Below are 27,805 nucleotides of genomic sequence, written 5' to 3' on the forward strand. Positions count from 1 at the left end.
TTCGGCATCAACTCGAAGAACGGTCATATGAGCTTATGAGAACGATGTGTGTGTGTGAGGTGTGAGCCAGTCCAAAGCTCTGCCGTTTTGGACGGCTTTTGCCACGGGCGGTGGACAGTAAGCGAAATGCGACCAAAAACTTCTTTCGGCAGCTGCGGCTGCCTGCTATCCTGGCCTCTCGTCGTCGTTTTCCCGCTCATTTTGCATTCCGGCTGAAACTTGGAGTCTACTACCCATGACAATATTAATGAACACGCGAGGTCTCGGCTTGGAGTGTGTGAGACTCATCCCAGAGCACCAATGGCGTGATTTCTCTTATGTTTTGTGCTCGATCCAAACCTAGCATGTACATCAACAACTTGACATTTATTGTTTTTTCCCCAAATATGTCTTCACGATCGATTCAATCAATCTGCCTTGGACTAACACTAGCTAACTCACCAACCATGACCTCTCACCATGATTGTTTCAGTCTGCATTGAGCTTGTTGTTTACGAAATTTAAGAATTAAGATGCGTCCTTGATGTTTTTGGGGTGAACAGTGTCAGCTTGGATCTAGCAAGACGAAAGTGCACTTCAGTAGCGATAGTATTAGGATATTTTCCATGGAACAAGGGATGGTGGAGGCCGGAGAGGACGTGTTAAGGCGTACTAAACTTTTAAGATCCATTGGCCCCATGCATACGTGCAAGCGAGCATCGCCCGCTTTGCTCGCTTGCTGAATTGTTTGCAGAGGGGAGGGAGGAGCAGGAAAGTGATGAGGAGTAAAGCTGACACTGCTTGGCTGGTGCTCCAGTGTCAGGATGAACACTGCCAGGTCGCGCCCATATGGCCGTTTGATGAATTATTGGACCCCCTTCTCTCCTGCATCACAGTATCACACAACCACAGTGCAAATTTACTGATCTGAATTCATATCAGCTGCTGTTGGTGCTGTGTTTGAAGTGGGCTGGGAGATAGGAATATGAAGATTATCTAATTTCTGTTATAGTTATTTAATACTAGTAGAAATGATAAAATTAATTACTATAAAATAGAAAATCTTCTCTATAAATATGAGACGATGAACTTATGTATATAATTTTTAAAAATCACATTATTTCATAATTCAAAAAACACCCATACAAAAACCTACTACAAAACTAGCCATGTTTAGTTTCCAAAAACTTTTCCAAAAAACATCACATCGAATCTTTGAACACCTAAATAAAGCATTAAATATACATAAACATTAAAACTAATTAGACGGTTATGGGGGAAATCGTGAAACGAATCTTTTGAGCCTAGTTAGTACATGGTTAGCCATAAATGCTACAGTAACCAACATGTACTAATGATGGATTAGAGCAGGTACAATACCAGGCTATAAGCATATTTTAAAGAGATAAGAGGGGAGAGAAAAGAAATGTGGATTACTAATTTGTAGCTAGCTGCACACGAACTCTAATACACATTGTGTGTATGACATGTGGGACCATGTACTAATGTTTTATAGATAACTATTGTATAAATTAGCTATTACATTGACTATAAATGAATTGGAGCTAGTAGCTGGCTATACTATTGAACTTGCTCTTAGTTAAACCCAAAAAATTCGTATTGCGGTTTCAAGGTAGAATCTAAAATTTGTTTTATAATTAGATTATGTTTAATATTTTAATATCTCTCTCCTAAAATTTTTTTCAAACTGAAGGGGGCTAAGAAAGTCAACAAAAAGAGCCTAGTGGTGTGAGCTTCTACTGCTGCTAGCTGCAACTGCTACTAACGTGTACTTCACCCACCATAGTAAAATACTACTACATCTGTCTCATAATAACTTTATTTTTTATTTTTCCATGTATAACGTTTGACCACTCGTCTTATTTGAAAAAAATTACAAAAACTTAAAAAAAATTAATCACACATAAAATACTATTCATGCTTTATCATCCAGTAAGAAAAAAAATTAATCGCAAAAAATTTTAAATAAGACATAGAGTCAAAACATTGTATAAAAAACCTGAAAAATGGTATATTTCGGGACGGAGCCGGTATACTACTAGCTAGAGTAAGGGGGGTTTAGTTGGTGAAATAAAAATTTTTGTCATGTCACATCAGACGTTTGATCGAATGTCGGAAAGGGTTTTCGGACACGAATGAAAAAACGAATTTCACGGCTGGCGTGGAAACCGCGAGACGAATCTTTTGAGCCTAATTAGTCCATCATTAGCGCATGTGGGTTACTGTAGCACTTATGGCTAATCACGTGCTAATTAGGCTCAAAAGATTCATCTCACGATTTCTCACATAACTGTACAATTAGTTTTTTGTTTTATGTATGTTTAATAATCTATTTAGGTGTCTAAAGTTTTGATGTGATGTTTTTGAAACTAAACAGCCCCTACTTACTCCCGAATTTAATATTTTTCAGTATAATGAGTGGTAGTACTATGTACTGCATAGTGGAGTACGTGGCGTGAGGTGCTACTGCTACTAGTTGAGCTGCTGCTCTGTGTTGCAATTATTTTGACCTGAAGTTACTGCATTTTCACCTTGAGTTGAGAGCTGGTTGCCTCGAGCGAAAAAAATGACATCATTTCGGATTTGATATCGTATAGTCGTACTACGATGTGTATACTCCTCGGATAGTTATGTGCGCGGAAAACTATAGCCTCCTCGGATAGTTGAGGCTAGAAAAAATTTAAAAAATCCAACGCAACGTACACTATCTTTTCAGAAAGATTCTGGCAGAAAAGAGAGGCCTCTGCAGTACGCGCCCCACGGTGGTGTGCATATGTGTCTCCCATAGTTCAGAGCTAACAATTTTTTTTTCGCTTCTGCCAATATACAACTCTTCTATCTCGGTAACAAATGTATTTTTTATTGTCTACCATGTTTAACGTCTGATTATTTATCTTATTTAAAAAACATAATTAATATTTTTTTATTATGATTAGATGATAAAACATAAATAGTATTTTATGTGTGATAATTTTTAAAATTTTTCCCTTTAATTTTTTAAATAAGATAAACGGTCCAACATCAGACATGGAAATCCACAAATACAGTTATATTGGAACCACAACAGTAAAATTTAAAATTTTAACCTTGGTGTTATTATTATGTTTTACTTTTTAGATCGCTAAGATCATGTTTGTTTTAGCTTAGAATTATTGTAATCTGGATAATCTGAAACAAGCTGTTAGATTATTATGTTAGCTTATTACTACCTCCATCTCATAAAAATCTCATTTTCATTTTTCCGTGTCCAACGTTTGACCATTCGTCTTATTTAAAAAAATTCTATAAAAATTTAAAAAAATTAGTCACGTATAAAGTACTATTCATATTTTATCATCTCGTAATAATAAAAATATTAATAAAAAATTTCAAATAAGACGAATGGTCAAACGTTGGGAAAAAAAATAAAGTTATTATGATCAATTTGAGATGGAGGGAGTATTATTGAGTGGGTAAAGACACACTATCTTAGACACTTTAAATTACTTACCCATCATGCTATGCATTACCTACTTCCGCTTATAATAATCCAGCTTATAGCAACCCACCTTAATAATCTAGATTATAATAATACTAAAATAAAAACAAACATGGCCTAAGAACATTTGTATAAAAGTTTTATTCATAAATTATTTTTCATTTGTAAATCAGTCGTTTGGCTTCACCAAACAGTTACCCCCTTAGGCTATGTGAAAAGCTTGAGATTTGAAACCAGTTTCTTATAGCATCCCCAGCGGTACATTCATCGTATCCTCCATCCTGAAAATAGAGTATGATGGGTAAAAATAGAGCTCTAGCAGAATATACATCTCATTCTCTATTTCTAGATGTTATCCATATTAGGAGAGAGAAACTACATATTTAGATGTTCTCTCTTCGTTTTCCAAAGAGACAGAGATGATGTCATATATGGATGATCTATTGGATTACGAAGAGATATAAAGATAATTATCCAAATAAAGATATGAATGACCAAATTTAGATGAACTGATAGGATGCTCCTAGGATTTACAAAGCTAAGTTTTCTAACTTTTAGTCTCTACTGCAATTTATCTTCTAAATTCTATCACTACAACTCTTCTAATTTTTTAGAGATTTCGCGAGACCTTATGCTCTCTTTTCACAGGCATCAAGCCATCAAGGGATCAACACAGACAGGATGCGAGTATTCCTCTAATGCACCCTCCGTGGCATGCTTCACTGCCGTGGTACTTCAATCTCATGCATGTGCAGTTGCTCATAATCAGCTCTTTTGGTGCTGGATGATTTTATATCCATCAGCAGCTAACAAACCGTCCAATCTTGGGAGATTTGGCAGCGTACAGGTTACAACGGCAGTACAGGCAGGAAGTGGAGTGCAGTGCTCCATTCCTTCGCTGCGTCTGCGTGATGGAACGGAGAAAATGGGGCACCAAAAAAGTCATATCTGGAGCACGGATGAGATCGATTCGATCGACGCTGGCACGGAATGGGAGCAAACGGAGCATCAGCATTGTATATTGAACTGTAAGTAGCACAAATTAAAATTCGTGATGCTTTCTACAATACTCCTATGTAAGGTGTGGACGATGAGGAACAAGAAAGTTGAGCTGTGAGTAGACTTTCTGGGGAATTTTAGGTCGCGATTATGGCCTATGATTGCCCTATTCTGCTATGCAAATTAGGATGTGATAGTCGCTTAAATTCTCTAATTGAACCACGATTTGTACGATCTGCCGGGAGTAGAGCAGTGGGATCGTGGACTCGTGAGGAACTGAGGATGTCGTCGTAGCCGAAAGCTGCTAGTTGGCGGGTGGTAATTCAATGTTGTATGCATATATTGGAGTATGTGATAAATGTACTGCTGCTACTCATGTTGTTGTCAACACATCCTTGAATTTCCTCATCACTGCTTTGATGGATAAACACATACGGAGTAAGGTATACATAGAGCAGTATTCGTATGAGTTCTACTTGACCAGCAATACTTTGATATCACAGTTGACAAAAAAAAAGCTGCTAATTAGTGAGCTCCATCATGAACATTGTCTTCATTCCTTCACCATCAACTGACCCTGAAAAGACAAGAAAACTGATCGATTCACCAATGGTAAATAAATTTGTACTACTCCAGTGTAGTAGTAGAGTAGGAGTTCAGGAAACAACATTGATCGTAAACCACTCGCATGAAAGCGCCAGGTCGCGATTAGAGCAAGTATAATAGCATGCTATAAGCTGGCTATATGCTTATGTGGAGGGAAGAGGAGATGAGAGAGAGTGAAAGCAGACGGTAAGTTTGTAGCCAGCTCAGACATAGGAATCAAAACTCTAATGAGAGTGACATGTGAATCCTATATTAATCATAAAGAGCTCACTAGTATATAAATGAGCTAAAAAACTATAAATAATCTTATAAACAGCGTGTTAACTATGCTATTACCCTCGCTCTTATGCAGGCAATCAATCACATCCGACCCACGCAAATGCCTACGCCGAGGGAGCACAGCCGACGTGGCACAACCAGCCCAGTCAAACATCTCCCCTTCGTCCTGCCTAATCTATGAACTCGTATCGCAAAACCGATGCGGCGCCCAGACAAGCCGGGCCCACGGGACTCTGTGCCACTGACACCGCGCGTCCTAGCCTTTTTTGTCCCGGGCCCACACGTCGGCGTCGCGTTGGGGGAGCCCCACCTCGGGCCCCATGATGCCACTCCTCTCCAGTAAAAAAAAAAATTTTTAAAAAGGGGTTAACGGCCGTGACAGCCTGTCTTCTTCGCTCGTAAAAGGCGTGCTTAACGTTAACTAATCGCCCTCATAAGATTAATTTTAATAGTAAACCAACTTACTAGCTATAAGCTTATATTATAGTCAACACATATATTTATCTCTTATCTCTTTCTCTTACCTTTGTATTTAGTGTTTTTTTTAATTATGTATAGCTGGTTCTTGCATAAGAGTCAACCTTATTTCTTTTTCATTAACTCTTTTCTCCACATTAGCTTATAGCCAACTTATAGTCTACTAAAGCGCGCAGCGCCAGCGTCTCGCTTTGTCGCTCCATCTGATCAGCTTTATTAAACGGCTAAACGCCATTGCGTGACGTGTTGAGTCTAAGAGCTAGAAATGATTTGGTTTTGAAATATGAATCAGATTTTTATCTGTGTGCGTAACCCTGTGTTGTGCTTAATGTATTGTGGAGGCTAGAACATGTACTTAGAGTGTACGTATAGGGCTCTGTTACCGGGTTGTGTACGTATAAGGCTCTTATTTTGTTTGGGCGGGGTGTACATTTTTTGGGACACTGTTACCGGTCCGGCAACTATTCAAGTATACTACTGTACACAACAGCTGTGTACAAATCGTCTGCTTGGTTTTTGCTTCTTTTTTTTTTACAAACAAACGAGGCGTGCATAAAAAACGCGCAGAGAGGAGAGGAAAAAAAACGCCTCGAAACCCACCCAAACCCGTCCAAAACCCTCTTCTTTTTCTCTCCCTCCTCCCTCCTCCCTCACTCTCTCGTCTCCTGTCCTCTCCAAATGCAAAGCTCTCTCTCTCGCTCCTCGCTCTCTCCATCCATGGCCATGAGAGCCTAAATGCCAAAGCAGTCAAGCTGAAAAGACCGAGAGGAAAAGGAGTTCCTTTCCGTGCGCCCGCTCCGGTTTCTGCTCCCGCCGCCATGCCGCCGCCGCCGAGGCTGCTGTTCTTGCTCGTCATGCTGCTGGTCGCGGCGCCGGAGGCGTCGGTGTTCGGGGCGAACGCGCCGCCGGCGACGGAGGTGCAGGCGGAGATCAGCGCGCTCCTCCAGTTCCGGAGCGGGCTGCGCGACCCCTACGCCGCGATGTCCGGGTGGAACGCGGCCTCGCCGTCCGCGCCATGCTCCTGGCGCGGCGTGGCGTGCGCGGCCGGCACCGGCCGCGTCGTCGAGCTGGCGCTCCCGAGACTCCGCCTGTCCGGCAGCATCTCCCCGGCGCTGTCGGCTCTGTCGTACCTCGAGAAGCTCAGCCTCCGCTCCAACTCGCTCTCTGGCACCATCCCGGCGTCGCTCTCCCGCATCTCCTCCCTCCGCTCCGTCTACCTCCAGTACAACTCCCTCTCCGGCCCCATTCCTCAGTCCTTCCTTGCCAACCTCACCAACCTCCAGACGTTCGACGTGTCCGGCAATCTATTGTCCGGTCCTCTCCCTGTTTCCTTCCCTCCCAGCTTGAAGTACCTTGACCTCTCCTCCAATGCCTTCTCCGGCAACATCCCGGCGAACGTCAGCGCATCGGCGACGAACCTCCAGTTCTTGAACCTGTCATTCAACCGCCTCCGGGGCACCGTGCCGGCGTCGATGGGGACCTTGCAGAACCTGCATTACCTCTGGCTGGACGGGAACCTTCTTGAGGGCACCATCCCATCGGCGCTGTCCAACTGCTCGGCGCTGCTCCACCTCAGCCTGCAGGGGAATGCGCTCCGCGGCATCTTGCCGCCCGCGGTGGCTGCGATTCCGTCGCTGCAGATTCTTTCGGTGTCACGGAACCGGCTCACAGGCGCCATCCCGGCTGCGGCGTTCGGCAGCGTGGGGAACTCGTCGCTGCGCATCGTGCAGGTCGGCGGCAACGAGTTCTCTCATGTGGACGTGCCGGGAGCGCTCGGCAAGGATCTCCAAGTGGTGGACTTGAGCGCCAACAAATTGGCCGGTCCATTCCCGTCCTGGCTCGCCGGGGCTGGCGGGTTGACTGTGCTCGACCTTTCTGGCAATGCGTTCACCGGCGAAGTACCTCCGGCGGTAGGGCAGCTCACTGCACTGCAGGAGCTGCGGCTTGGCGGCAATGCCTTCACAGGCACCGTGCCCGCGGAGATTGGCAGATGCGGCGCGCTTCAGGTGCTTGACCTCGAGAACAACCGTTTCTCCGGCGAGGTTCCTGCTGCTCTTGGCGGTCTCCGGCGGCTCAGAGAGGTCTATCTTGGCGGTAACTCATTCTCCGGCCAGATTCCGGCCAGTTTGGGGAGCCTCTCGTGGCTGGAAGCATTGTCCACACCGGGGAATCGGCTCACCGGTGACCTGCCCGTTGAGCTCTTCGTGCTGGGGAATCTGACATTCTTGGACCTTTCCGACAACAAGCTCGCCGGGGAGATCCCTCCTTCCATTGGCAATCTGACCGCTCTTCAGAGTTTAAATTTGAGCGGCAATTCCTTCTCCGGCCGCATCCCGTCGAACATTGGCAACCTGCTGAACCTGCGAGTTCTTGATCTCTCTGGTCAGAAGAACCTCTCAGGCAATCTCCCGGCGGAGCTCTTCGGTTTGCCACAGTTGCAGTATGTGTCGCTCGCCGGCAACTCTTTCTCCGGTGACGTTCCAGAGGGGTTCAGCAGCCTGTGGAGCCTGCGTCATCTCAACCTCTCGGTGAACTCATTCTCGGGCTCAATGCCGGCTACCTATGGATACTTGCCATCACTCCAGGTGCTCTCGGCTTCCCACAACCGTATCACCGGCGAGTTGCCTGTGGAACTCGCCAACTGTTCCAACCTCACCGTGCTTGATCTCAGGGTCAACCAGCTGACTGGTCCAATTCCGAGTGATTTTGCGCGCCTTGGCGAGTTGGAGAAACTTGATCTGAGCCACAATCAGCTGTCCGGCAAGATACCACCAGAGATTTCCAACTGCTCATCACTTGCCACTCTGAAGCTTGATGACAATCATCTTGGCGGCGAGATACCGGCCTCTTTATCCAACCTCACGAAGCTGCAGACTCTTGACCTGTCGTCGAACAATTTCACCGGCAGCATCCCTGCTTCATTGGCTCAAATTCCAGGCATGTTATCATTCAATGTGTCACACAATGAGCTCACCGGCGAGATACCAGCAATGCTTGGCTCCCGATTTGGCACTCCATCAGTGTTTGCTTCCAACCCGGACCTGTGTGGTCCGCCATTGGAGAACGAATGCAGTGCCTACCGGCAGCATAGGAGGCGGCAGAGGCTGCAGCGCCTGACTCTGCTCATTGGCGTGGTGGCTGCTACGGTGCTCCTGCTCGTGCTGTTCTGCTGCTGCTGTGTGTACAGCTTGCTGCGGTGGAGGCGCCGGTTCATTGAGAAGCGCGATGGTGTCAAGAAGAGGCGACGCAGCCCAGGGCGGGGCAGCGGGTCGAGCGGCACAAGCACAGATAGTGTCACCCAGCCGAAGCTGATCATGTTCAATTCCCGGATCACCTATGCCGATACGGTGGAGGCGACACGGCAGTTTGACGAGGAGAACGTGCTTAGCCGAGGCCGCCATGGTCTCGTGTTCAAGGCTTGCTACAATGACGGCACCGTGTTAGCGATCCTACGACTTCCTTCCACCTCATCCGATGGCGCCGTGGTGATTGAGGAAGGCTCGTTCAGGAAAGAGGCCGAGTCCCTCGGCAAGGTGAAGCACAGAAACCTCACTGTGCTGCGTGGCTATTACGCCGGGCCACCGCCAGATGTTCGACTGCTGGTCTATGACTACATGCCCAACGGCAACCTCGCGACATTGCTGCAGGAAGCGTCGCACCAAGACGGACACATCCTCAATTGGCCTATGAGGCACCTCATCGCCCTCGGCGTCTCCCGCGGCCTTGCGTTCCTGCACCAGTCCGGCGTCGTGCACGGCGACGTCAAGCCGCAGAACATCCTCTTCGATGCTGACTTCGAGCCGCACCTGTCGGACTTCGGGCTGGAGCCAATGGTGGTGACGGCTGGTGCTGCCGCGGCCGCGGCGGCTGCATCGACGTCAGCTACAACAACCGTCGGTTCGCTGGGCTACGTCGCCCCGGACGCGGCGGCCGCTGGTCAGGCCACACGGGAAGGTGACGTCTACAGCTTCGGCATTGTGCTGCTCGAGCTCCTCACCGGCCGGCGCCCCGGAATGTTCGCCGGGGAGGACGAAGACATCGTGAAGTGGGTGAAGCGTCAGCTGCAGCGCGGGGCGGTGGCCGAGCTGCTCGAGCCGGGCCTACTGGAGCTCGACCCGGAGTCGTCAGAGTGGGAGGAGTTCCTCCTCGGGATCAAGGTCGGCCTGCTCTGCACGGCGCCGGACCCGCTCGACCGCCCGGCCATGGGCGACGTGGTGTTCATGCTCGAGGGCTGCCGCGTCGGCCCTGACATCCCGTCGTCGGCCGATCCGACCTCCCAGCCATCCCCGGCGTGATATCCGGCGCCCCTCGGCCGGCACTGCCCGATCCAATCCATTAGTTTCCTGTTCCTTCCATTTTTCGCTAATTCTTCTTTAGTTCAGATTAGCCTTTAGCTTCATCTAGCCGGACAATCAAACTGACATGTGAGCCCGGGAGCAAGAACACCTGCATTTCCCGCCAAGGATAGTGGAGGCGCCAAGTGGGGAGAAGTAGCCGTTAGGACTCCTCCTAATCTCGTAGTTAGGCGAGGTGTCAGTGGGCTGCCGGGGAAGCAGAATCACCATGTGGACGGATGCTTGCCGCGGCGCATGTGGGGCTCGCCATCGCAACGGCTACTGATGCAGTGCTCGATCTGGTTGCTGTCTCTCTCCACCATGTTCTTGGCTGCTCTGTAGGAGAGTACCATGTACTCTCCTCTCTCTCTCTCATTAGGAAATTGATTTCTTGTAGGGGCCTGCTTGGCTTCTTGGGATCTTGTCTTTTATTAATCTCCAATTTTCTTTTACCATGGGTTAGATCTTTTGTAATGCTGTGCTGTACATCTTGGCTGTATTTTGTTATCCCAATTGGTTCAAGAGGATGGTGGGAGATGAATGATGCTTCATAGTTAGCCGTTAAAACCTTTTCCCCTCTGCATGGAATGATTTGTGTATGGCAGTATTCAGCAGGAGTACATCCAAGTATTCTTTGTGCACATGTGTATCAGTTTATACACTGTTTGATTAGATGGGGACCCTACTTATCTATTGGATGGATGGATATATTACTCTTGTGGTCACCTTGTTTTTCTTTGGCAATTGTGGAAAGAAATGCTTGGAATAGTGGTTTATTCGCTTGAGTGGCTTGCAGCGCTGAACGTTTGCTTTGGCGGGGGCCGTTGACGGGAGATCTCGGTACCACTGTACTTGGCTTGAGCCCCTAAATTACTTTCTTTACATCCTGAATCCGGTGCTCAGCCCCATGTGCGCCATTGAGTAATAGTACTCCACTAATTAGCACCTGCGTTATATCCGTACATAAAATGCATTTAAATCATGGACTTTAAGGTGCGTAACGTACACTGAAGAGCATGACGTTTGAGGATAGAATATCTCAACGTAGAACAGTCAATGCGCCTTCAATTTGGGGTGAGATGGAAATCATGTGACAGTTTTATCTTTCCCCCGTTTACAATGCTGCAATGCTGCTTGCTTGTGTTTTCTTAAGAGTATCAGGCAGGGGCCCTTGCTGCATTTCGGAACGCAGATCAGTTCACCGAATTTTCCTTCTTTGCGGAATCGGGGTACTGGGTTGGCATGATACCTTGACTAAGTGCAGGCTGCCATGATCACGCGCAGCAATCATGCATTATCATTCCATCTGTGCCTGACGCCGCACGAGCATATACTATACCTGAAAGTTCACACCGTTTTCTCGTCGGCGCGGAGAGTCAGCAGTCAAGCAACAACTGCACAATTAGCGCGCACGACGAGTCCACGATTCCTCTCCTTTTGATCTCTGACTCCCTGCCCTCAAGTCGGTAGACTTGCCTGTTAACTCGGGATACCACATCAGATTTTAGGTATTAGCGATCCCGGATGTCGATGCTAACCTGAGCAGTGAGACCGTAAGTTGGGGGAGAGAATGCAGCCCATGGCGTCTTGTCAACCAGATGGGCATCAATAGTCGTCTATCCTAGCGTCTAGGCCTGAACAAATCCTGAACAGGTAGCATGTGGCATGTATTAACAAACAAACACACAAGGCAAGGCACCAACTGGCAACTCGACCATCCTGTAATCCTGTTGCACATATGCACATCACCGTAGAGCACTAGCTGGAGTAAGCCTGTTAACAGTGTAACAGAATGGGGGAGGAGAACTGACCATGTATTTTGGCTGCAACGGTTGGTCGGAGAGAGACCACCAACACCTGTATTTTGGTTGCAACGTTGGTCGGAGGGAGGCCACCAGCACCACCAGGCGTAAACTTTGCTCTGTACTGTGCAGAATGCAGTAAATTTTGCTGTTAGAGTTCAGAGAAGGCTGCATGCTGAATTACTGCGCGAGCGACCAGGCAACAGAGCGTGCAATCAGTTCGTGGATGGCGGTGTAATTTTTTTTCGCCGCGGTGGAGTTAACTCAGACTGGTGGAACCGGAATCGCTTGGCAGCATGTTTTCTCTGTAGCAGGGGACACTGGCTTTCTGCATGATTGCAACAGTAGCTTATACAATTCTAGATGGAACACAGGCGCCATTTATGTTGCTGCATGTGCATACTTCTGTTATCACAATTTCACGTTCTTGCTTTTTACTCTCCCCCATCTCGCGCTGTCCCGGCCCTACACCCTAGCTTGCTTGAAATGCTCACGTTGGAATCTCTTGGAAGCTAAAATCGTCCATGTAAAAACAGCTACTACTATTCGCAATCTACCGTCATTGATGAACATACATATAGGTCCAGTTCTTATTTTACTGTTGCATGCTCAATTATCATCTCATTGAGCAATGAGCATTGTTTCCTACTGTTAGCATACACCTTTGCATCATTGCTGCCCTAGTTTCTTCTCTTGTTTGAAACTTTTGTGCGCCACTACTGGTCTCCTTTACTCACAACCCAAGGCTAGTATGGTGTAGATCATCTTCGAAACTTGGAAGTTGGAATCATCCAACGAAAAGCAGATACATCCACCACTTGATTGTACTAGTGATTTTGTCCGTCAATACTTGTCCTTGGAGTAAGAATATCGCATTTGCATCTTGTTTTTCTGAAGGAAACAACAGCAAAGGTACTTTGACTCTTGCAGGTTGGAACGATGTACATGGGCTGACGCAGGCTAACCTATTATCACGTAGGCCTTAGTTTTGGGCCTTTTGGCAGGCTGAAAAATCGCGGGGATGAGGTCCATTTCTAAGCCTCGAAAGGGAAATCTACCGGAAGAGAATTCTGGTTCGTTTAATAAATTTCTACTTGACTAGTACCTCCATGACACGTGGGCCACGAACCCTATGACCCATATGTCAGTGACAAAGATGCCAGCCCTGTTTAACCGCCGATTTATTAACCGGCGTGGAAAATAAGTAACGGATTAGTATACGATTAATTAATTATTAACTATAAAAATTAGATAAATGGATTAATCAGAATTTTTAAAGGAACTTTCATATATCACTTTTGTAAAAAAATACCGTTTAACAGTTTGGAAAATGTTCGCATAGAAAAAGAGGGAATATGGGTGAGTAATCTCGATGATGATGCTAATGGTGAAGATGAACAAAAATTTAAACCATTTACTGATTCTGGAAAGCGGTTGGATGGTAAAACCTCAAAGCTACAGGCAATGGAGATGCCTTCTACCGGAAGAAGTTTTTTTTAGCACACGGATATATATACACCCGTTACTTGCATGTCATCTAAATAATCATAAAAAAATATAAAAAAATTTGACAAGATAGTTTGATATGAGTTATATCCACTCCACCAACATGCAAGTTTAAATTTAACTTCTACAAGTTGTAGCAAAAATAACAAAAAGAATTATGAATATGCGTATACTTAGTTTTAGTTTTGTTTGTTTTTTCTACAACTTGTACAAGTTGAATTTAAACTTGCATGTTTGTGAAGTGATATAACTTATATTAATATATCTTGTCAAATTTTTTCATATTTTTTTATAACTATTTAGATAACATGCAAACACACGGGTGTATACACCCGTGTGCTAAAAAATATTTCTCCCTTCTACCTCACGTTCTTCCCCTTCAGACTCAAACAAAAGGGTGAATCAGGAAATGGTAGCACCAGAACCTTTAGGAGCTAGCAACCCCACAAGCCAGAAACCAGGAAAGCTTGAAAAAGAACCACAAAAGGTACTACATTTTTCTGTCATGTTTTATATTGAGCATACTGAATCAGATTCTTTTCTAATTCCTTACTTCCTGTTAACAAATTTGCAAGAATGGTGAGCTTGTTTTCTCTGCTAATTTTCAAAGAATCACGGACCACAGCTAATTGAAGGGTTAACCTTATAAATTCTATGTTTGGGGGGACAGACAGTGGGATGCTAGCTATAACTCAAATCTATTTAGATGTTTTTTTTATTCTGCTAGCTGTTTTTCTAGTTAAGATACTTTTTTTTGGGTGAGCAGAGTTTGATTAAATGGAATGTCATGTTTAGGTTGACTGCATTATGGATATGCTCAACTAGTTGCTGGTTCATTTAAATTTGTTCATGAACAGGCTCCCGTTCCAAGCGTTTAGTGGAACTTCCAAAGGACGAGCCCAAGTTCCAAGCGTTTAGTGGGAAGAGCTACTCCTCGAAACGTTAGCTGCATTTTCTGGCCTTAACTTTTGGAATGAGCCCACCTGCTGTATGTATGGGGCCGATTGGCCACTCTAGCCATGACAAACGCGTATGTTCACTTTTCACTCTATGAAACACTTGCATGTACTATATGCAAATTAAACATTATAGATGCTTCAGCTTTATGGAGATATTTCATTTACAAGTATATTTATTTACTCGCCGGCCTTCTCGTCCCTGTTTCTATTTCTAGTTCTATAGCCTCGAAGTCATGCATCAATGGAACATAACAAATGGGCTCTACTAGCTATCAAATGTTAGGGCCTGACAGTTTGGTTGGTATGGTAATCGACGTAGGACTAAGGGGCGTGGACACTTATTATAAATATTAAATGTAGATTATTAATAAAAACTAATTATATAAATAAGAGTTATTTTGATAAAACTAATTAGGTAAGATCTATTTTGGAAAATGATTTTTTTTCAATATTTTAAATGATGTTGGATGGAGAGATGCCCCATATTAAAGTTGTAGTTATTGATGGGATCTACAATTAACGACTTTATCATTTAAAATCATATAAAATATTAAATATATTCTACATGTTTCATACAACAATAATCAAATAAGTTGCAACAAGAAGCTAGCCAATATATACTTATAGGTAAGGTAAGATGGTTAATGTGTGTCGTTGTGTTTAAGTAGAGGAGGTCTTGCAATAATATGCCACCTATTTAAGTATTTAGAGTTTTTTTTTTGAAATGGACGAATAGGGAAGGTTTAAAAATAAATAGAGTTTCGTGACAAAAATTAAGTAACTGAGGGAATAGATAGTCCGATTCCCTGTGTAATTAACTACACTAATCTGGTACTTGGGTTACTATTACTACTTAACAGAGGAAACAATGACTTATCGTTGGCAAGTTTAATAGGTAAACTAAAGGCTGCTGGTCAGCTTTATTAGTGCTTGCGACAACGTAAGTTTCAGTACTCTCTGACCTAACCAACAACAATGTCCTGCACCACTCTGATAAAGTCAAAAATTATAATGCACGACTGTCAGTCTTTCCCCATGGAAGTGCGTGCTGTCAAGTGCTCCACTGCAGCTGCATGGACAGCACCATCTGATATTTGAAGCGGTGCACACATCAAACCTGCAAGCAAAGTAACCACGGCGACGTCCTTGTGACGTCGATCGTGGCAGGCAGGGTCTCTTCGATATTAACGTGCCCAAAGCTCGTGGCCATTTGTCACATCCAAAAGCGCCATGCACCAAGAGCCAGAGATCGTTATGTTTGGAGGCTAAGCAACATGCATGAGCAGCCTTTTTTTCGCCGAGTTTTTAGGTTCACATCATCTTCAGGTAGCACGTAGGAAATTGGTTGGTTTCTTTCGCTCTCTCTATCTCCCTTTTGTCTCTCTCACTAGCACGACCATTTCGTTTTAAGAAAATGGTGGGTTAGCTCATAGTGCATTGATCAACAAATTAAAGCAGCGTGTGTAGTTTTAATTTATTCCATATATATCTCATTATCTCCTGATCATTAATGGAGCACTGCATGCTTCTGAATTGTCATGCACCTGTCGATCGATATGAGCCTATGATCGATCGCCATCTTTTTGAGAGTTTATTCAGACCTACCACACCTTCGCCAATCTTCTCTCCAGTACATACCAGGTGTCCACAAATTAATTTGGTGGGAAACTGGTTACTGTGGATCAGAGAGATCTGTGAAAGGACATATATACAATAAATAGATTGCTACCTGAAAGTCTGAAACCCTCTATAGAAAAATGAAAAAAAAAAGAAGATAGTAAATAACTGAAACTACACTCAGCTAGAATGCATCAAAATACGACCATATGCTTGTTTTATGTTTCGTCTTTACTCCACTTCATATCGGATAATGTATTACGTATGTATACACAGCTTGATTTCTAGCTCTACTAGCGTTGGCACCACACTCTCGATGCAGCGAGATAAAGAAAGGTAAAGGTAAAAACACGTAGCCACATCGATTGTCTATACTTTCTTGTCCAAAAGCGACGCCCCAACGGACGACGTTTAGCCGTGTAGGTGAGGGAGAGGGTGATCGATCTTGCAGAAAAGCATGGAATCCTTGAGAAACGTCGACATATCGATCTTGACTGGCCGGTAGCTAGTATATATAGTATATGCCATGCTTAGAATAGAAGTAAAATTAGGAGCTGTCCTTAATCAAACTGTATAAAAAATGTAAAATTAGCTAGGAGTGGCCTACGCATATATGAATATATATATATATATATATATATATTTGAGCTGTCGTGTCGTCTGATGTCGAGATGGCTCGATCGGCATGACAGAAACCAAGTGACAAGCCACTTGCTTCATGTATTTACGATGACATGCATGCATGCACTAACAGCTACCAGCTGATCCAGATGCAAAATTATGCATGCATGTGCATGCATGGGTAAGTTGAAATGTCATTTGGTAAAAGAGAAGAACAATTAGGAGCTGTCCTGAATAAAACTGTATAAAAAATGTAAAATTAGCTAGGAGTGGCCTACACATATATGACAGTATATATATTTGAGCTGTCGTATCGTCTGTTGTCGAGATGGCTCGATCGGCATGACAGTAACCAAGTGACACGCCACTTGCTTCATGTATTTACGATGACATGCATGCATGCACTAACAGCTACCAGCTGATCCAGATGCAAAATTATGCATGCATGTGCATGCATGGGTAAGTTGAAATGTCATTTGGTAACAGAGAAAAAATGCATGAAAAGTCCTTGTATCTACCTGCCGTTGTTAACTCGGTCATCTGTGTTTACAGAACGATTGAAAAGAAAATTAAGAAGCTAGATACTCTTTTTGTGGTGATGCATACATGCTACCAGTCCGGAGTGTAGCTAGTGTTTGTCTTAACAAAGCAGAAAATGAGACATCACATCACTTATGGCAAAGCGACCGCGTTCTCTTAGCTAGCTAGTCACTATTATTACATGCATATGCGCTAAACAGTACTTTATTCAACCATATGTAACTAACAATAGCGCTGCATATTTCTGGAGCAGATCTATATATACAGAGAGCAGTTTTATCATTCTTGAAAAGGTACCCAGAGGTATTACTGTTTTCTATGTAAAATTTGGTACCTCTTGATACCTTAGATACTAAAAGACACCAAATTTTACATAGAAAATAGTAGTATCTCATCAAGAATATGAAAAATATTCATCTATGAACCTATCGATCTCGACTACTCGACATTAAGCTTGCCGGCCATATATTCTAATTGCTGGACGTGACAAACGGCAAGTCCAAAACTGATTTAAGTGCCACGAGCTTCGTACACCAAGTGCTAACTACAGTGATTTGCCCCCACGTACGTAAGAGTTGTGTATATGGAGATAGGCGATAATATGGCTAGCTACTAGCTGTCTGAACTGCTGGTCCTTGGTGTGCGCTAGCTACACGTTGTCCAGAGAGAGACCGGATGTGGCAAGACAACAATTACAAGCGCGAGTACACTGCAGCCACAATAAATACGAGCTGCTATACTAGACGAGCGAGCGAGATCGAGAAACCGGCGGTCCAAGCTGCCTGCTGCCTGCTGCCTGCTGGTTGTTTGCTTTTACACAAAGCAACAAACACGAAGCCTGTGGATCAACTGCACGTCTGCCTACGTTTAGCAGGGTATCTTGTGCTCGTCGGGGAATACTACTGGGAGCGATGGCAGCCAGATTACTCCAAGGCTAGAATAGCAACTTGCAAGAGGCTGATCTGGAGCTTGGGGCTCAATCAAGGGATAAGCCGATATGCGAGACAAGAGCAAAGAGAAGTATATAGCTCTAGAGAGAAAGCAACAAATTAAAAAAAAATAGACCACAGAAATGATTTATGATAATGACAGTACACTGGTATCAGCAGCATTTCAATTCAGCTCCATTAATTTCTTAATCACTGATGAATGTAACGTACTAATATATATACACACACACGTGACACGTCGCAGTATAATTGATCTGACCATTTTAGTCCAGCGGCAGCGCACAGACGTACGTACCTGACAATGGTCAGGCGGCAGGCACAGTAGTAAGCTGCGTACTTGCAACTCCCCGAGCGCAACTGGTACCGTGGTACGCGTAAGTACTCCTGCGCAGTCGACGTGATCCGGCCATTGCTTTCCTTCCCCTAATAGCCTCACGGCCGTCTCCCCTCCGTAGCTCGCGTCCAGACCGGGCCGGCCAAGGCACTGTAACAGCGCGCAATGCAAGACGCAGCCGACCCCGCGGCACATTTACTAGCGGCAGCCCGGCGCCGTACCACGGGGCGCGCGGCCGGCGCAATGACGCTCGCCACCAACCCGGCCGGGCGCGCGCGATCGCATCCTCTGCCGGCCTGCACGCCGCGGTGCGCCCCCGGCCGCGCGCCCGCGGGTATACGCGATCCCATCTGCCGGTCTGCCCGCCGTGGACCGAGGGCGTCGCGGCGCGCGCGCGCGTGCATCATGGCCGCGGACTCGCGGCACGTGGTGGTAATACACAAGTGTGTGTCTCTGCATGCGGAGGTGGTAAACGCGCGGCGACTACTATACTCCACTATACCTGATCGATCTCGCTCGCTCGCTCTCCGGCAGCACAGGCTGTAAAGACGAAGAGCTCACGCCAGCAACCAGCATGCACACGCACCGCGCGCGGCCGCGGCGTGTACGTGATCCTCCCCCTCCTCCCCCCTGGTCGTCGTGGTCGACCGACCTGCTGCTCTCCCCCACTTCGCCCCACTAACCAAACGCCGGATTTTAATATACCACCCACAACCCACCCACTTCGCCAGCGCTGCTTCGCTACGCCTTCTGGACGTACTGGACACACACACACACACACACACATTGGTTACTTTGCGTTTGCTTCACTGACAGCGGATCGGATGCGGGGCCGGGGGGAGCGTCCGGGTAATCCAATTTCCAAGCCCTTCTTGGTACACTCGTAATGCAACGCTCTAGAGTTGCCTTCAGGTCATTTTTTTTAAAAAAAATCTTAAATTGAATGAATATTCTCCTGATGACTCCGCCTACATCTCAGTGACATGTCTCATTGGTATACGAGAAAATTTTCACTTACTTTCCCCCGATGTTGAGAAGTGGTCGCGAGTGTTGCACGTATCTCACCGCAAGTTAACTAGGTACAAACTAATGAGTGGTGGTAAGATGCAAATTGGGGTGTGTTTGTTGCATATTCTAGGGCATACACATGTGCCACAGGACGAATGGGCCTCCCAGACACAAAATTGTGCAATTCCACAAGCTTAGGTGGTAGTATTTAAGGGTGTTTTATTGGTTAAGATCATTGAAACGATATTTAATGCTGTCTTCCTCTAATTTTGACATGCAAGCTCCATCGGTGCTAGGTTCATCCTTCTTCGTACACACTGAGTAAAGACTTGCAGCCCACTTACATGCCTACGTAAGATTTGCAACTCACGACTCAGAATTTACGTTGCTAAAGTAGCAATTTCCAAAGTAGCTGAAAGAAAAACAACGACTGAAATAAAAAAGGTCAAAGTCGAAAAGGCAAATTCTCATAGCTAGACTAACCTAGATGTTCTTTCTCATACCTCTCCACCATTTGCGAGTCGTCTTTTCTTCCTTCTCCCCATAGTGTGGCATTCATTTCCCATAAATTGCGATCAACTAATCAACCATGGGCTTGCCAATAGAATAAATCAATAACTACAAACAAAGTTAGAACAAAGTATCTCTTGGGACCTCGAGATTATAGAAAACAATTTAATTATAAATTATCACATGTTTTCACCTTAGTATCTAAAGAAACACATGCAAGCAAGCAGTGTCATATGGTTGGATTCAGAGCGATAACTTTCAAAGTAGCTAAAAGAAAAGCAACCACTAAGGGGTTCAAGTCAAGTCCTCACATACCTGCCAATAATTTCCTCCTCATACTCCTCCATCGCTTGTGAGAGTCATCTTCCCTTCCCTTCCTTCTTTACGTAAGTGTCATCCCTTCTCGCATCAAAATACTTGGGATTAAATAACCACCCATGTCCTGTATATCCAGTAAAGTGATGAGTACAAATATAATTAGCATAATATATATCTCAAAGAACCCCAAGAGTATAGAAAACAATTAGATTTATATATTTTTAAAACAATTCACCTTGGTAGGTTCTCAATTAAAAGAAGCACATACAAGCAAAAACAAACGTGTCGCCATAAGATCAATGCGGTTATAGGCTTAATCCACTAGAGTTAAAAACTTAAAATCGTATATTTAGCATTTAGCACTCGTTACATAGGAGTGAAATATATGTAGAGCTAGCTTCACGAGTATCATACGTGGGTGATATGCGTCCAGTACACTTTCTTTTCTTCTGTAAGAAGGCTTCCATTACCAACGTTGACGGAGGTAAACACACGCTAGAAAAGAGTCAAAGTTAAAGCTGGAGAAACAAGTGGTATTAAGTCGCTCAAAACCCAGGTTATAAAACCAGGGAAGCAAAACCCAAGTTACCGGCAAAACGAACCCACCACCACGGCGACCCGCCTCGCTTCCGCAAGTCCGCACCCGCGCGCGCGCGCGACCCCCGTGTACCTTAGAACCAACCGTACCCGCCCGCCTCGGCGCAGCCGCGCGCGTCATGGCGCCGTTCCAGCTGCGCTTCGGGCTCCGGATGTCCCCCGCGCGCTCCTACGACGAGGACGACGACGAGGAGGACGAGGACGAGGAAGGGTTCGAGTACGAGGAGATGCTGAGCGAGGGGACGGACTCGCCGCCGCTGATGATGCAGGCGGAGAAAGGAGGGGGAGGGCTGGTGGGGGCGGTGGTGGGGGCGCTGCGGAGGTCGCTGGTGATGTGCAGCGCCGGGAAGGTCGGGGACGGGGAGGACAGCGAGGACGACGACGAGGAGGAGGGGATGGAGATTGGGCGGCCCACGGACGTGCGTCACGTCTCCCACGTCACCTTCGACCGCTTCGGCGGCTTCCACGGCCTCCCCGCCGACCTCGAGCCCGACGTGCCCCGCCCCACGCCCAGCGCCAGGTGAGCTCTCTACCTCTCCTCTGTTTCTTCTGCCTTCTTCCCTTGCAGTTTTCCCGAGGATTTTTACCTGCAGGAAGCTGGAGTAGCTACGTACTCCACATACCGAACATTGTTTGAGAATTTTTCAGTTTCACGCAAAAAGAAATACTTGTACTGAATTTCTGTCTGTGTTCTCCCATTCAATTAGCGTATAACTTCTTGTGGTAGAAAAATATACATGGAACTTTAGTAATTGGTATAGTTATATTCAGAGAAGGCTCCCAAGCAAGTTGATAGTACTAATTATGTTGTTGCAGGACGATGATAGCAAGCTTTGGTTTCTCTCCTGTTATGTTTAGTTGGTTGCGCTCAGATGATACAGGGTAGAAAGGGGGCAATAGTTTAAGGATGTAGAATTAATTTATTCAACAAGTGGATCTCCTTGAAAAAGGACATGTGGTACCTTTTTAATTAAATTTCAGTTAATTCTAGTATGAGGTTATGCAGTTAGATTCATAGTTAAGAAGTACAACATGTCATCGAATGAGGAACGGAGCACACTGAAGGTATTGTGAAGGTATACGATTCTGAAGTTCTAGGACACAAGAGAAGAATAACTAATGTAGGATTTGGTACCATTGAAGGCCATGCTGTTGAACTTTTCAATTGATCACGCTTGAGTTACTTGTGCTTGAGCTTGAAGCAATGGGGCTGTTTGAGGTGGTTGGCCAGCATGAGCAACAAATGGGAATCTTCAAACCTATCTTTCTATTTTGGATTAGGTCTCCTATACTTGCACCACATCATATATAGTGATAGTCTGTGAAGTTTGTCCTTTTGCATTTACAATTGGCATTTTCATCATCTTTTAAGGTTGTTAACATCAAATCACGGTTTTAATATTTATGGTACTTCCTAGTTAAATGAGATATGGAATATAGACACACCCCTGTTGTACTGCTGTTATATCCTAATCTATCTTTTTCGTTAACTTTAGCTGTCGCAGATTCAAAGTTTATTTGCTATATTTAGGGGTGGACAGAAAACTCGTGGCTCTTTAGCTCGCTCGACTCGTGACAAACTCGGGTCGACTTGTTTTATTTTTCTAACGAGTTGAGCTAGCATTTTAACTCGTTAGAGATAACGAGCCAGCTCGAGCTGGCTCGTGAGCTGCTCGCGAGCCTAACGAGCTAGACCAAAGATACGCGATTCATCGGCATTCATTGATTCCACCCGGAAAGCATGTGTTCAATACTTTATAGGTTCACCATGTGATTTGTTGGTTCAAACTTTAATATTTAGATACAATTTCATATGATTTGCATGTTTAAACTGAAAATTTGCTTATATAATCTATTAAAAAATTGTTTAAATTAACTTTTCATGCATGGCTCGCGAACCTAACGAGCCAGATCGAACTTTGTAACGAGCCGAGCCGAGCTAGGTTTTTAGCTCGTTACGATAACAAGCCGAGCCGAGCTAGCTCGTTATCTTAACGAGCCAGACCGAGCCGAGCCGAGCTGGCTCGTTATCCACCCCTAGCTATATTCACCTCAACTATATATCATAAGACCTTAAACAACATCCGTCCCTTTACTATTTAGTGATACTTCAACTTTTTTTCTGTCTATTTTTTAATACAGTGTGAATGTATTTGGTGTTTCGCCAACTTCTTTGCAATCTGCATTTGATCATAGAGGAAATAGTGTGCCCACAATACTGTTGATGATGCAGAGGAAGTTGTATGAACGAGAGGGACTTAAGGTATGGCCACCCGCAACCTGGCGGATTAGCATTTAAAAAGTCAATGGCTCCTATCGTTTCGCATTTTAGAAGAAAAGGTGAAAACGTGTTTTTACAAATGAAAAATAATTTATAGGTAAAACTTATATATATGTGTCCATAGCAACTCAAAAACAAAAATTGTAAAACAAACCACGATGAAAAAACCAAAAAAAAAGTCTAAATTTAAATTTGAAAATTCAAATTTTGGTTTATAAGTGGCTACAACTGCGAAACGATGAGAGCCAATATGCAAAAGTCTTCAAATACTTATCCATCCATTGCGTTCTTACTTCTTAGATTGAAGGGATCTTCAGAATTAACCCAGAGAATAGCCAGGAACTCTGTGTCAGGGAGCAACTAAACAGTGGTGTGGTTCCAGATGAAGTTGACTTGCACTGCCTTGCAGGGTTGATAAAGGTATCGTCAGTGAACACCCCCCATCTCTCCTCAACTTGCCCGGTCTTTGACCTGAGCTGTGTGAGGCATAAACTTGTAATTGTCTATGTGCAATTTGCTCTTGTTTCTTTAGTTTTCAGTACTGACGACAAGGCAGTTGCTTCTATGTATGTGGCATTCCCTTATATGCAGTTTAAACATGTTTAGAGCCTGAAATGTCTGCAGACAGAAAAAATACACAATAGTTGGTGCAGTACCTTTTAAGTAAAAAGGTTGAATAAGTATTTGCGGGCAACTAAGTACTAACTACTAGATGCACATGCTTGTCATTTTTCTTGTACATGGGCTATTCCCTTACTGAAGGATCTATTCCATAATCATTATGTTGCCTTTTATTAGGCATGGTTTCGGGAACTCCCAACTGGCGTATTGGACACACTGACACCAGAACAAGTAATGCACTGCAACACAGAAGAAGAGTGTGCTCTCCTTGCATCCATGCTACCACCAGTAGAAGCAGCATTACTCGATTGGGCTATCAATCTGATGGCTGATGTCGTGGAGCAGGAAAACTACAATAAGATGAATGCTAGAAACATCGCTATGGTCTTTGCACCAAACATGACTCAGGTTAATAGAAACAACCATTTTTCTAAAGATACCCGTATGGATTCTTGCATTAAAAAAGCATACGAATACACTAACAATATTTATTTTCCAGATGGCCGATCCGTTAACAGCGCTGATACATGCAGTTCAGGTCATGAATTTCCTCAAGACATTAATCGTGAAAACTTTGAAGGAAAGAGAGGCAGCTGGAACACCTAAGACATCAGAACCATGCTCTGGTTCTCCAAACAGCCAAGATAAACCTCCGACGCCAAAGAATTTGGAGAAACCCATCATTTGTTCAAACCAGAAAGGCCTCGATCAACCTATATTTGATATGGCTACTTGTGATCAGCTCCTGTTTGGAACTAAGCAAATGCTTGATTACCGCGAGAATAGCAAATCTGAAGGACCAGAGAAGCACGACATAGACCAACCGAAGCGCCATAGTGAAGCTTCTCCTCTTGGTAATGATTTGAATAACCAAGTCGGCAGTCGTGGAAAAGAATTTGACAACAGAAATGTGGAAGGCATGTTCGACAAATTCAGTTTTAGGAAAGGTGTCGAGAGGCTTTGCAGGCACCCTGTGTTCCAATTGAGTAGGTCCATGAAGAAGTCTACAGACGTTGTGGTCTTTGATGCTCCTGGAGAAGCAAGACAAGCTTGGGGTTTGATATGAAAATGATTGTATATGTGGATGTAATGCAATCTTTTTCCTTCTTGTTTGTGTGAGTAGAAGCGGTTAGCCTGTTAGATTGTAGATGTTGCAGTTTGTTGTGTGAATCATAACCATTTGCTTCTGACGAAAGCGTCTGGAGACATTGCTTCGCTTGTGGCTGCTAATTGCTAAACGAGTATTGTATACCTCAATAGCTGTTTTTTAGGCCTCTTTATTCTTCTTATACCAATCCAAAATCCCTATATCCAATCCTAACACGCATCCAAACGCCACCATAGTGCAACCACTGTCAGTGAATGCCAGCATAACTGCATTTCCTTTCTTTGTTGAGGAAGATGCCTTCACTGTTACCAACAAAGTTATAAGAACAACTTGACAACGAATTGCTGTAAAATGCATGGATGCATTCTGTGTTATCTAAACATGATAAGAACAATTATGCCTGACTGCATCCTGGGCTACTAATGCAGTACTGCCAACGGAAAATCTTCTGGTTCAGATTTAAGTTGTCACCCCAGTTGGTACAGCTGATACCATGTTGGTCCTTTTTTTCTCTCTTCTGGAAGAAGTAAAAACAATGACCATGTCAAATGGTACAAAGCAGACGCTTGCAGAAAGCACGATGCATGCCAATGCCTTGTGCGTGGGAATATATGCAGTTGTAGAGACGTTTCAGTGTTGCAGCATGCATAAGATGGCTGTGATTCATTCTCCCCATTGCTCTTCCCTCTTCGTAGTAATGACGCTGCTCGTTTTTCGTTCATCTCCAGCATTACCTCATGCTTTCTTTATCTTTGGAGACTCCCTTGTTGATGTAGGGAACAATGACTATCTTGTGACACTCTCCAAGGCCAATGCTCCGCCATATGGTGTTGATTTTGCATTTTCTGGTGGCAAGCCAACTGGAAGGTTCACAAACGGGAGGACCATTGCCGATGTCATTGGTAATGTCAAGTATGAATTTCATGAAGAAACTCTGGTTTCCCTGTCCATGCTTGCTCTCACATTTGTTGGCACTGAACTCAGGTGAAGCCTTGGGGCAGAAATCTTTTGCTCCACCCTACTTAGCCCCAAACTCAAGTGCTGAAATGATGAAAACTGGTGTTAATTATGGCTCTGGCTCTTCTGGCATATTTGATGAGACCGGCTCTTTTTATGTATGTGAACTAACTCGGTTTATGTGTTAGTGTGCTTAACATTCTTGCTTTGCTTCTGAAATGTAGTACTACTAGTAGTTTGTATGAAAACCATACTTGATCTGCACTGTAGATTGGAAGAGTGCCACTAGGTCAGCAAATCAGATATTTCGAAAAGACCAGAGCTCAGATAATGGAGACTTTGGGAGAAAAAGCTGCAACTGAGTTTTTGAAGAAAGCGTTATTCACGGTTGCAGCAGGATCCAATGATATTTTAGAGTACCTTTCACCTTCAATGCCATTCTTGGGACGAGAAAAGTATGATCCTTCAGTTTTTCAGGATTCCCTAGTTTCCAACCTGACATTTCATCTGAAGGTACTAAAACTTCTAACTCATTTATTTCAATAATAATTCAAGATGATCTCACATACTCTCTTCCTCAATGAAGCGGTTAAATCAACTGGGAGCAAGAAAAATTGTTGTCGCTGACGTTGGGCCACTGGGCTGCATACCATATGCTCGTGCTCTGGAGTTCATCCCTGAAGGGGAGTGTTCAGCATCTGCTAACCAACTCACTGAAGGTTACAACAAGAAACTGAAGAGGATGATCTACAGGTTGAACCAGGAAATGGGCCCAGAGAGTAAATTCGTCTACGCAAATACGTACGATATCGTGATGGAAATCATTCAGCAGTACCGTCACTTCGGTAAGCTCTTCTTCTTTGATGCAGTGTGCAGCAGAGCACCAAAAAGAAAGGCAGAAACATAAGATGTCAGTGTTGCATTTGTGAATGAAAGGACTTGTTTAGTTCCTAATTTTTTTTTCAAAAACATCGCATCGAATTTTTGAACACCTAAATAAGCATTAAACATAGATTAACTAAAAAACTAATTGCATAGTTACGGAAGAAATGTTGAGACGAATCTTTTGAGCCTAATTAGTCCATGATTAGCTATAGTGCTATAGTAACCAACATGTGCTAATGACGGATTAATTAAGCTCAAAAGATTCGTCTCGTAGTTTCCAGGCTAGCCATGAAATTCGTTTTTTCATTCGTGTCCGAAAACTCCTTCCGACATTCGGTCAAACATTTGACGTGGCATTTCTCCTAAAATTTTCTCAATCTAAACACCCCGAAAATCTTCAGGTTTTGAGAATGCGTTGGACCCGTGCTGCGGAGGCAGCTTCCCTCCATTTCTCTGCATCGGCATTGCCAACTCAACATCCACGTTATGCAAGGACCGTTCCAAGTACGTCTTCTGGGATGCGTTCCACCCGACAGAGGCCGTCAACTTCATCGTCGCCGGTAAACTTCTCGACGGCAACTCCGTCGCTGCTTCTCCCATCAACGTCCGCGAGCTGTTCCAGTATAAATAAAACTAGAGGTGTGCCTTGCCCTGGCATCCATGGTTGTTTGGCTGGCTGTATTAACTACCATCATGTTTCTTATGCGGTCTTCTCGGGTTAACTTGGACTGGACGCCACAGGCCCTTTAACGTGCAGAATGTGACTTAAAGTGCCCTTTACTGGCCCAGTTCCTCTTGCTTTTGTGATCTTTTCTGAAGGCCGGAAAGTTGATTCAGCCGTCAGCGAAGGAAAGAACGACGCACACGCTCTCCCCGGCTAGTCGTTGTCAGTTGTCACCGAACAAAATATTGCTGCCGGTGCAACGCGAACTAGACCAACGAACGGTGCAACAGAAGCTGGCGCACTACGTGTAGAAAAAAAAAACTTACGAACAATAGGGCAAAGTAACGCACGTCT

General features: G+C 44.5%; 3 protein-coding genes and 1 long non-coding RNA gene across 4 annotated transcripts; 3 read left to right on the plus strand and 1 right to left on the minus strand.

Annotated features, from left to right (window-relative positions):
* The first annotated feature begins 6,542 nt into the window (after positions 1–6,542).
* On the plus strand, positions 6,543–10,869 carry LOC102708515 (probable inactive leucine-rich repeat receptor kinase XIAO). Its single transcript, XM_015836064.2, has one exon. It carries the CDS (start codon positions 6,658–6,660, stop codon positions 10,132–10,134), a length of 3,477 nt encoding a protein of 1,158 aa, XP_015691550.2. The 5' UTR covers positions 6,543–6,657; the 3' UTR covers positions 10,135–10,869.
* An 8,863-nt stretch (positions 10,870–19,732) lies between these two features.
* On the minus strand, positions 19,733–20,455 carry LOC107304110. The gene is made up of 3 exons (XR_001550105.1): positions 20,336–20,455; positions 19,994–20,128; positions 19,733–19,858 (listed from the first exon to the last, which is right to left on the minus strand). It is a non-coding gene; the product is annotated as an uncharacterized LOC107304110 (long non-coding RNA).
* A 463-nt stretch (positions 20,456–20,918) lies between these two features.
* LOC102708792 (rho GTPase-activating protein 3-like) lies at positions 20,919–25,025 on the plus strand. The gene is made up of 5 exons (XM_006652613.2): positions 20,919–21,455; positions 23,078–23,198; positions 23,517–23,636; positions 24,015–24,245; positions 24,337–25,025. Exons 1-5 carry the CDS (start codon positions 21,055–21,057, stop codon positions 24,901–24,903), a joined length of 1,440 nt encoding a protein of 479 aa, XP_006652676.2. The 5' UTR covers positions 20,919–21,054; the 3' UTR covers positions 24,904–25,025.
* A 461-nt stretch (positions 25,026–25,486) lies between these two features.
* LOC102717615 (GDSL esterase/lipase At5g41890) lies at positions 25,487–27,568 on the plus strand. The gene is made up of 5 exons (XM_006653635.3): positions 25,487–25,847; positions 25,930–26,060; positions 26,173–26,415; positions 26,489–26,747; positions 27,189–27,568. Exons 1-5 carry the CDS (start codon positions 25,487–25,489, stop codon positions 27,416–27,418), a joined length of 1,224 nt encoding a protein of 407 aa, XP_006653698.3. The 3' UTR covers positions 27,419–27,568.
* The last annotated feature ends 237 nt before the right edge of the window (positions 27,569–27,805 follow it).

The sequence above is a fragment of the Oryza brachyantha genome, chromosome 4 (assembly GCF_000231095.2).
Source record: "Oryza brachyantha chromosome 4, ObraRS2, whole genome shotgun sequence".
NCBI classification, from domain to species: Eukaryota; Viridiplantae; Streptophyta; class Magnoliopsida; order Poales; family Poaceae; genus Oryza; species Oryza brachyantha.

What these genes read in the sequence shown, in the direction of transcription:
- LOC102708515 (XM_015836064.2), top strand. Translation starts at nt 6,658, where the DNA reads ATGCCGCCGCCGCCGAGGCTGCTGTTCTTGCTCGTCATGCTGCTGGTC.
- LOC102708792 (XM_006652613.2), top strand. Translation starts at nt 21,055, where the DNA reads ATGGCGCCGTTCCAGCTGCGCTTCGGGCTCCGGATGTCCCCCGCGCGC. An exon ending in CGCCCCACGCCCAGCGCCAG is followed by an intron (nt 21,456 to 23,077) that starts GTGAGCTCTCTA and finishes TTTTTAATACAG; the next exon opens with TGTGAATGTATTTGGTGTTT. An exon ending in ATGAACGAGAGGGACTTAAG is followed by an intron (nt 23,199 to 23,516) that starts GTATGGCCACCC and finishes CTTACTTCTTAG; the next exon opens with ATTGAAGGGATCTTCAGAAT.
- LOC102717615 (XM_006653635.3), top strand. Translation starts at nt 25,487, where the DNA reads ATGTCAAATGGTACAAAGCAGACGCTTGCAGAAAGCACGATGCATGCC. An exon ending in GACCATTGCCGATGTCATTG is followed by an intron (nt 25,848 to 25,929) that starts GTAATGTCAAGT and finishes CACTGAACTCAG; the next exon opens with GTGAAGCCTTGGGGCAGAAA. An exon ending in ACCTGACATTTCATCTGAAG is followed by an intron (nt 26,416 to 26,488) that starts GTACTAAAACTT and finishes TCCTCAATGAAG; the next exon opens with CGGTTAAATCAACTGGGAGC.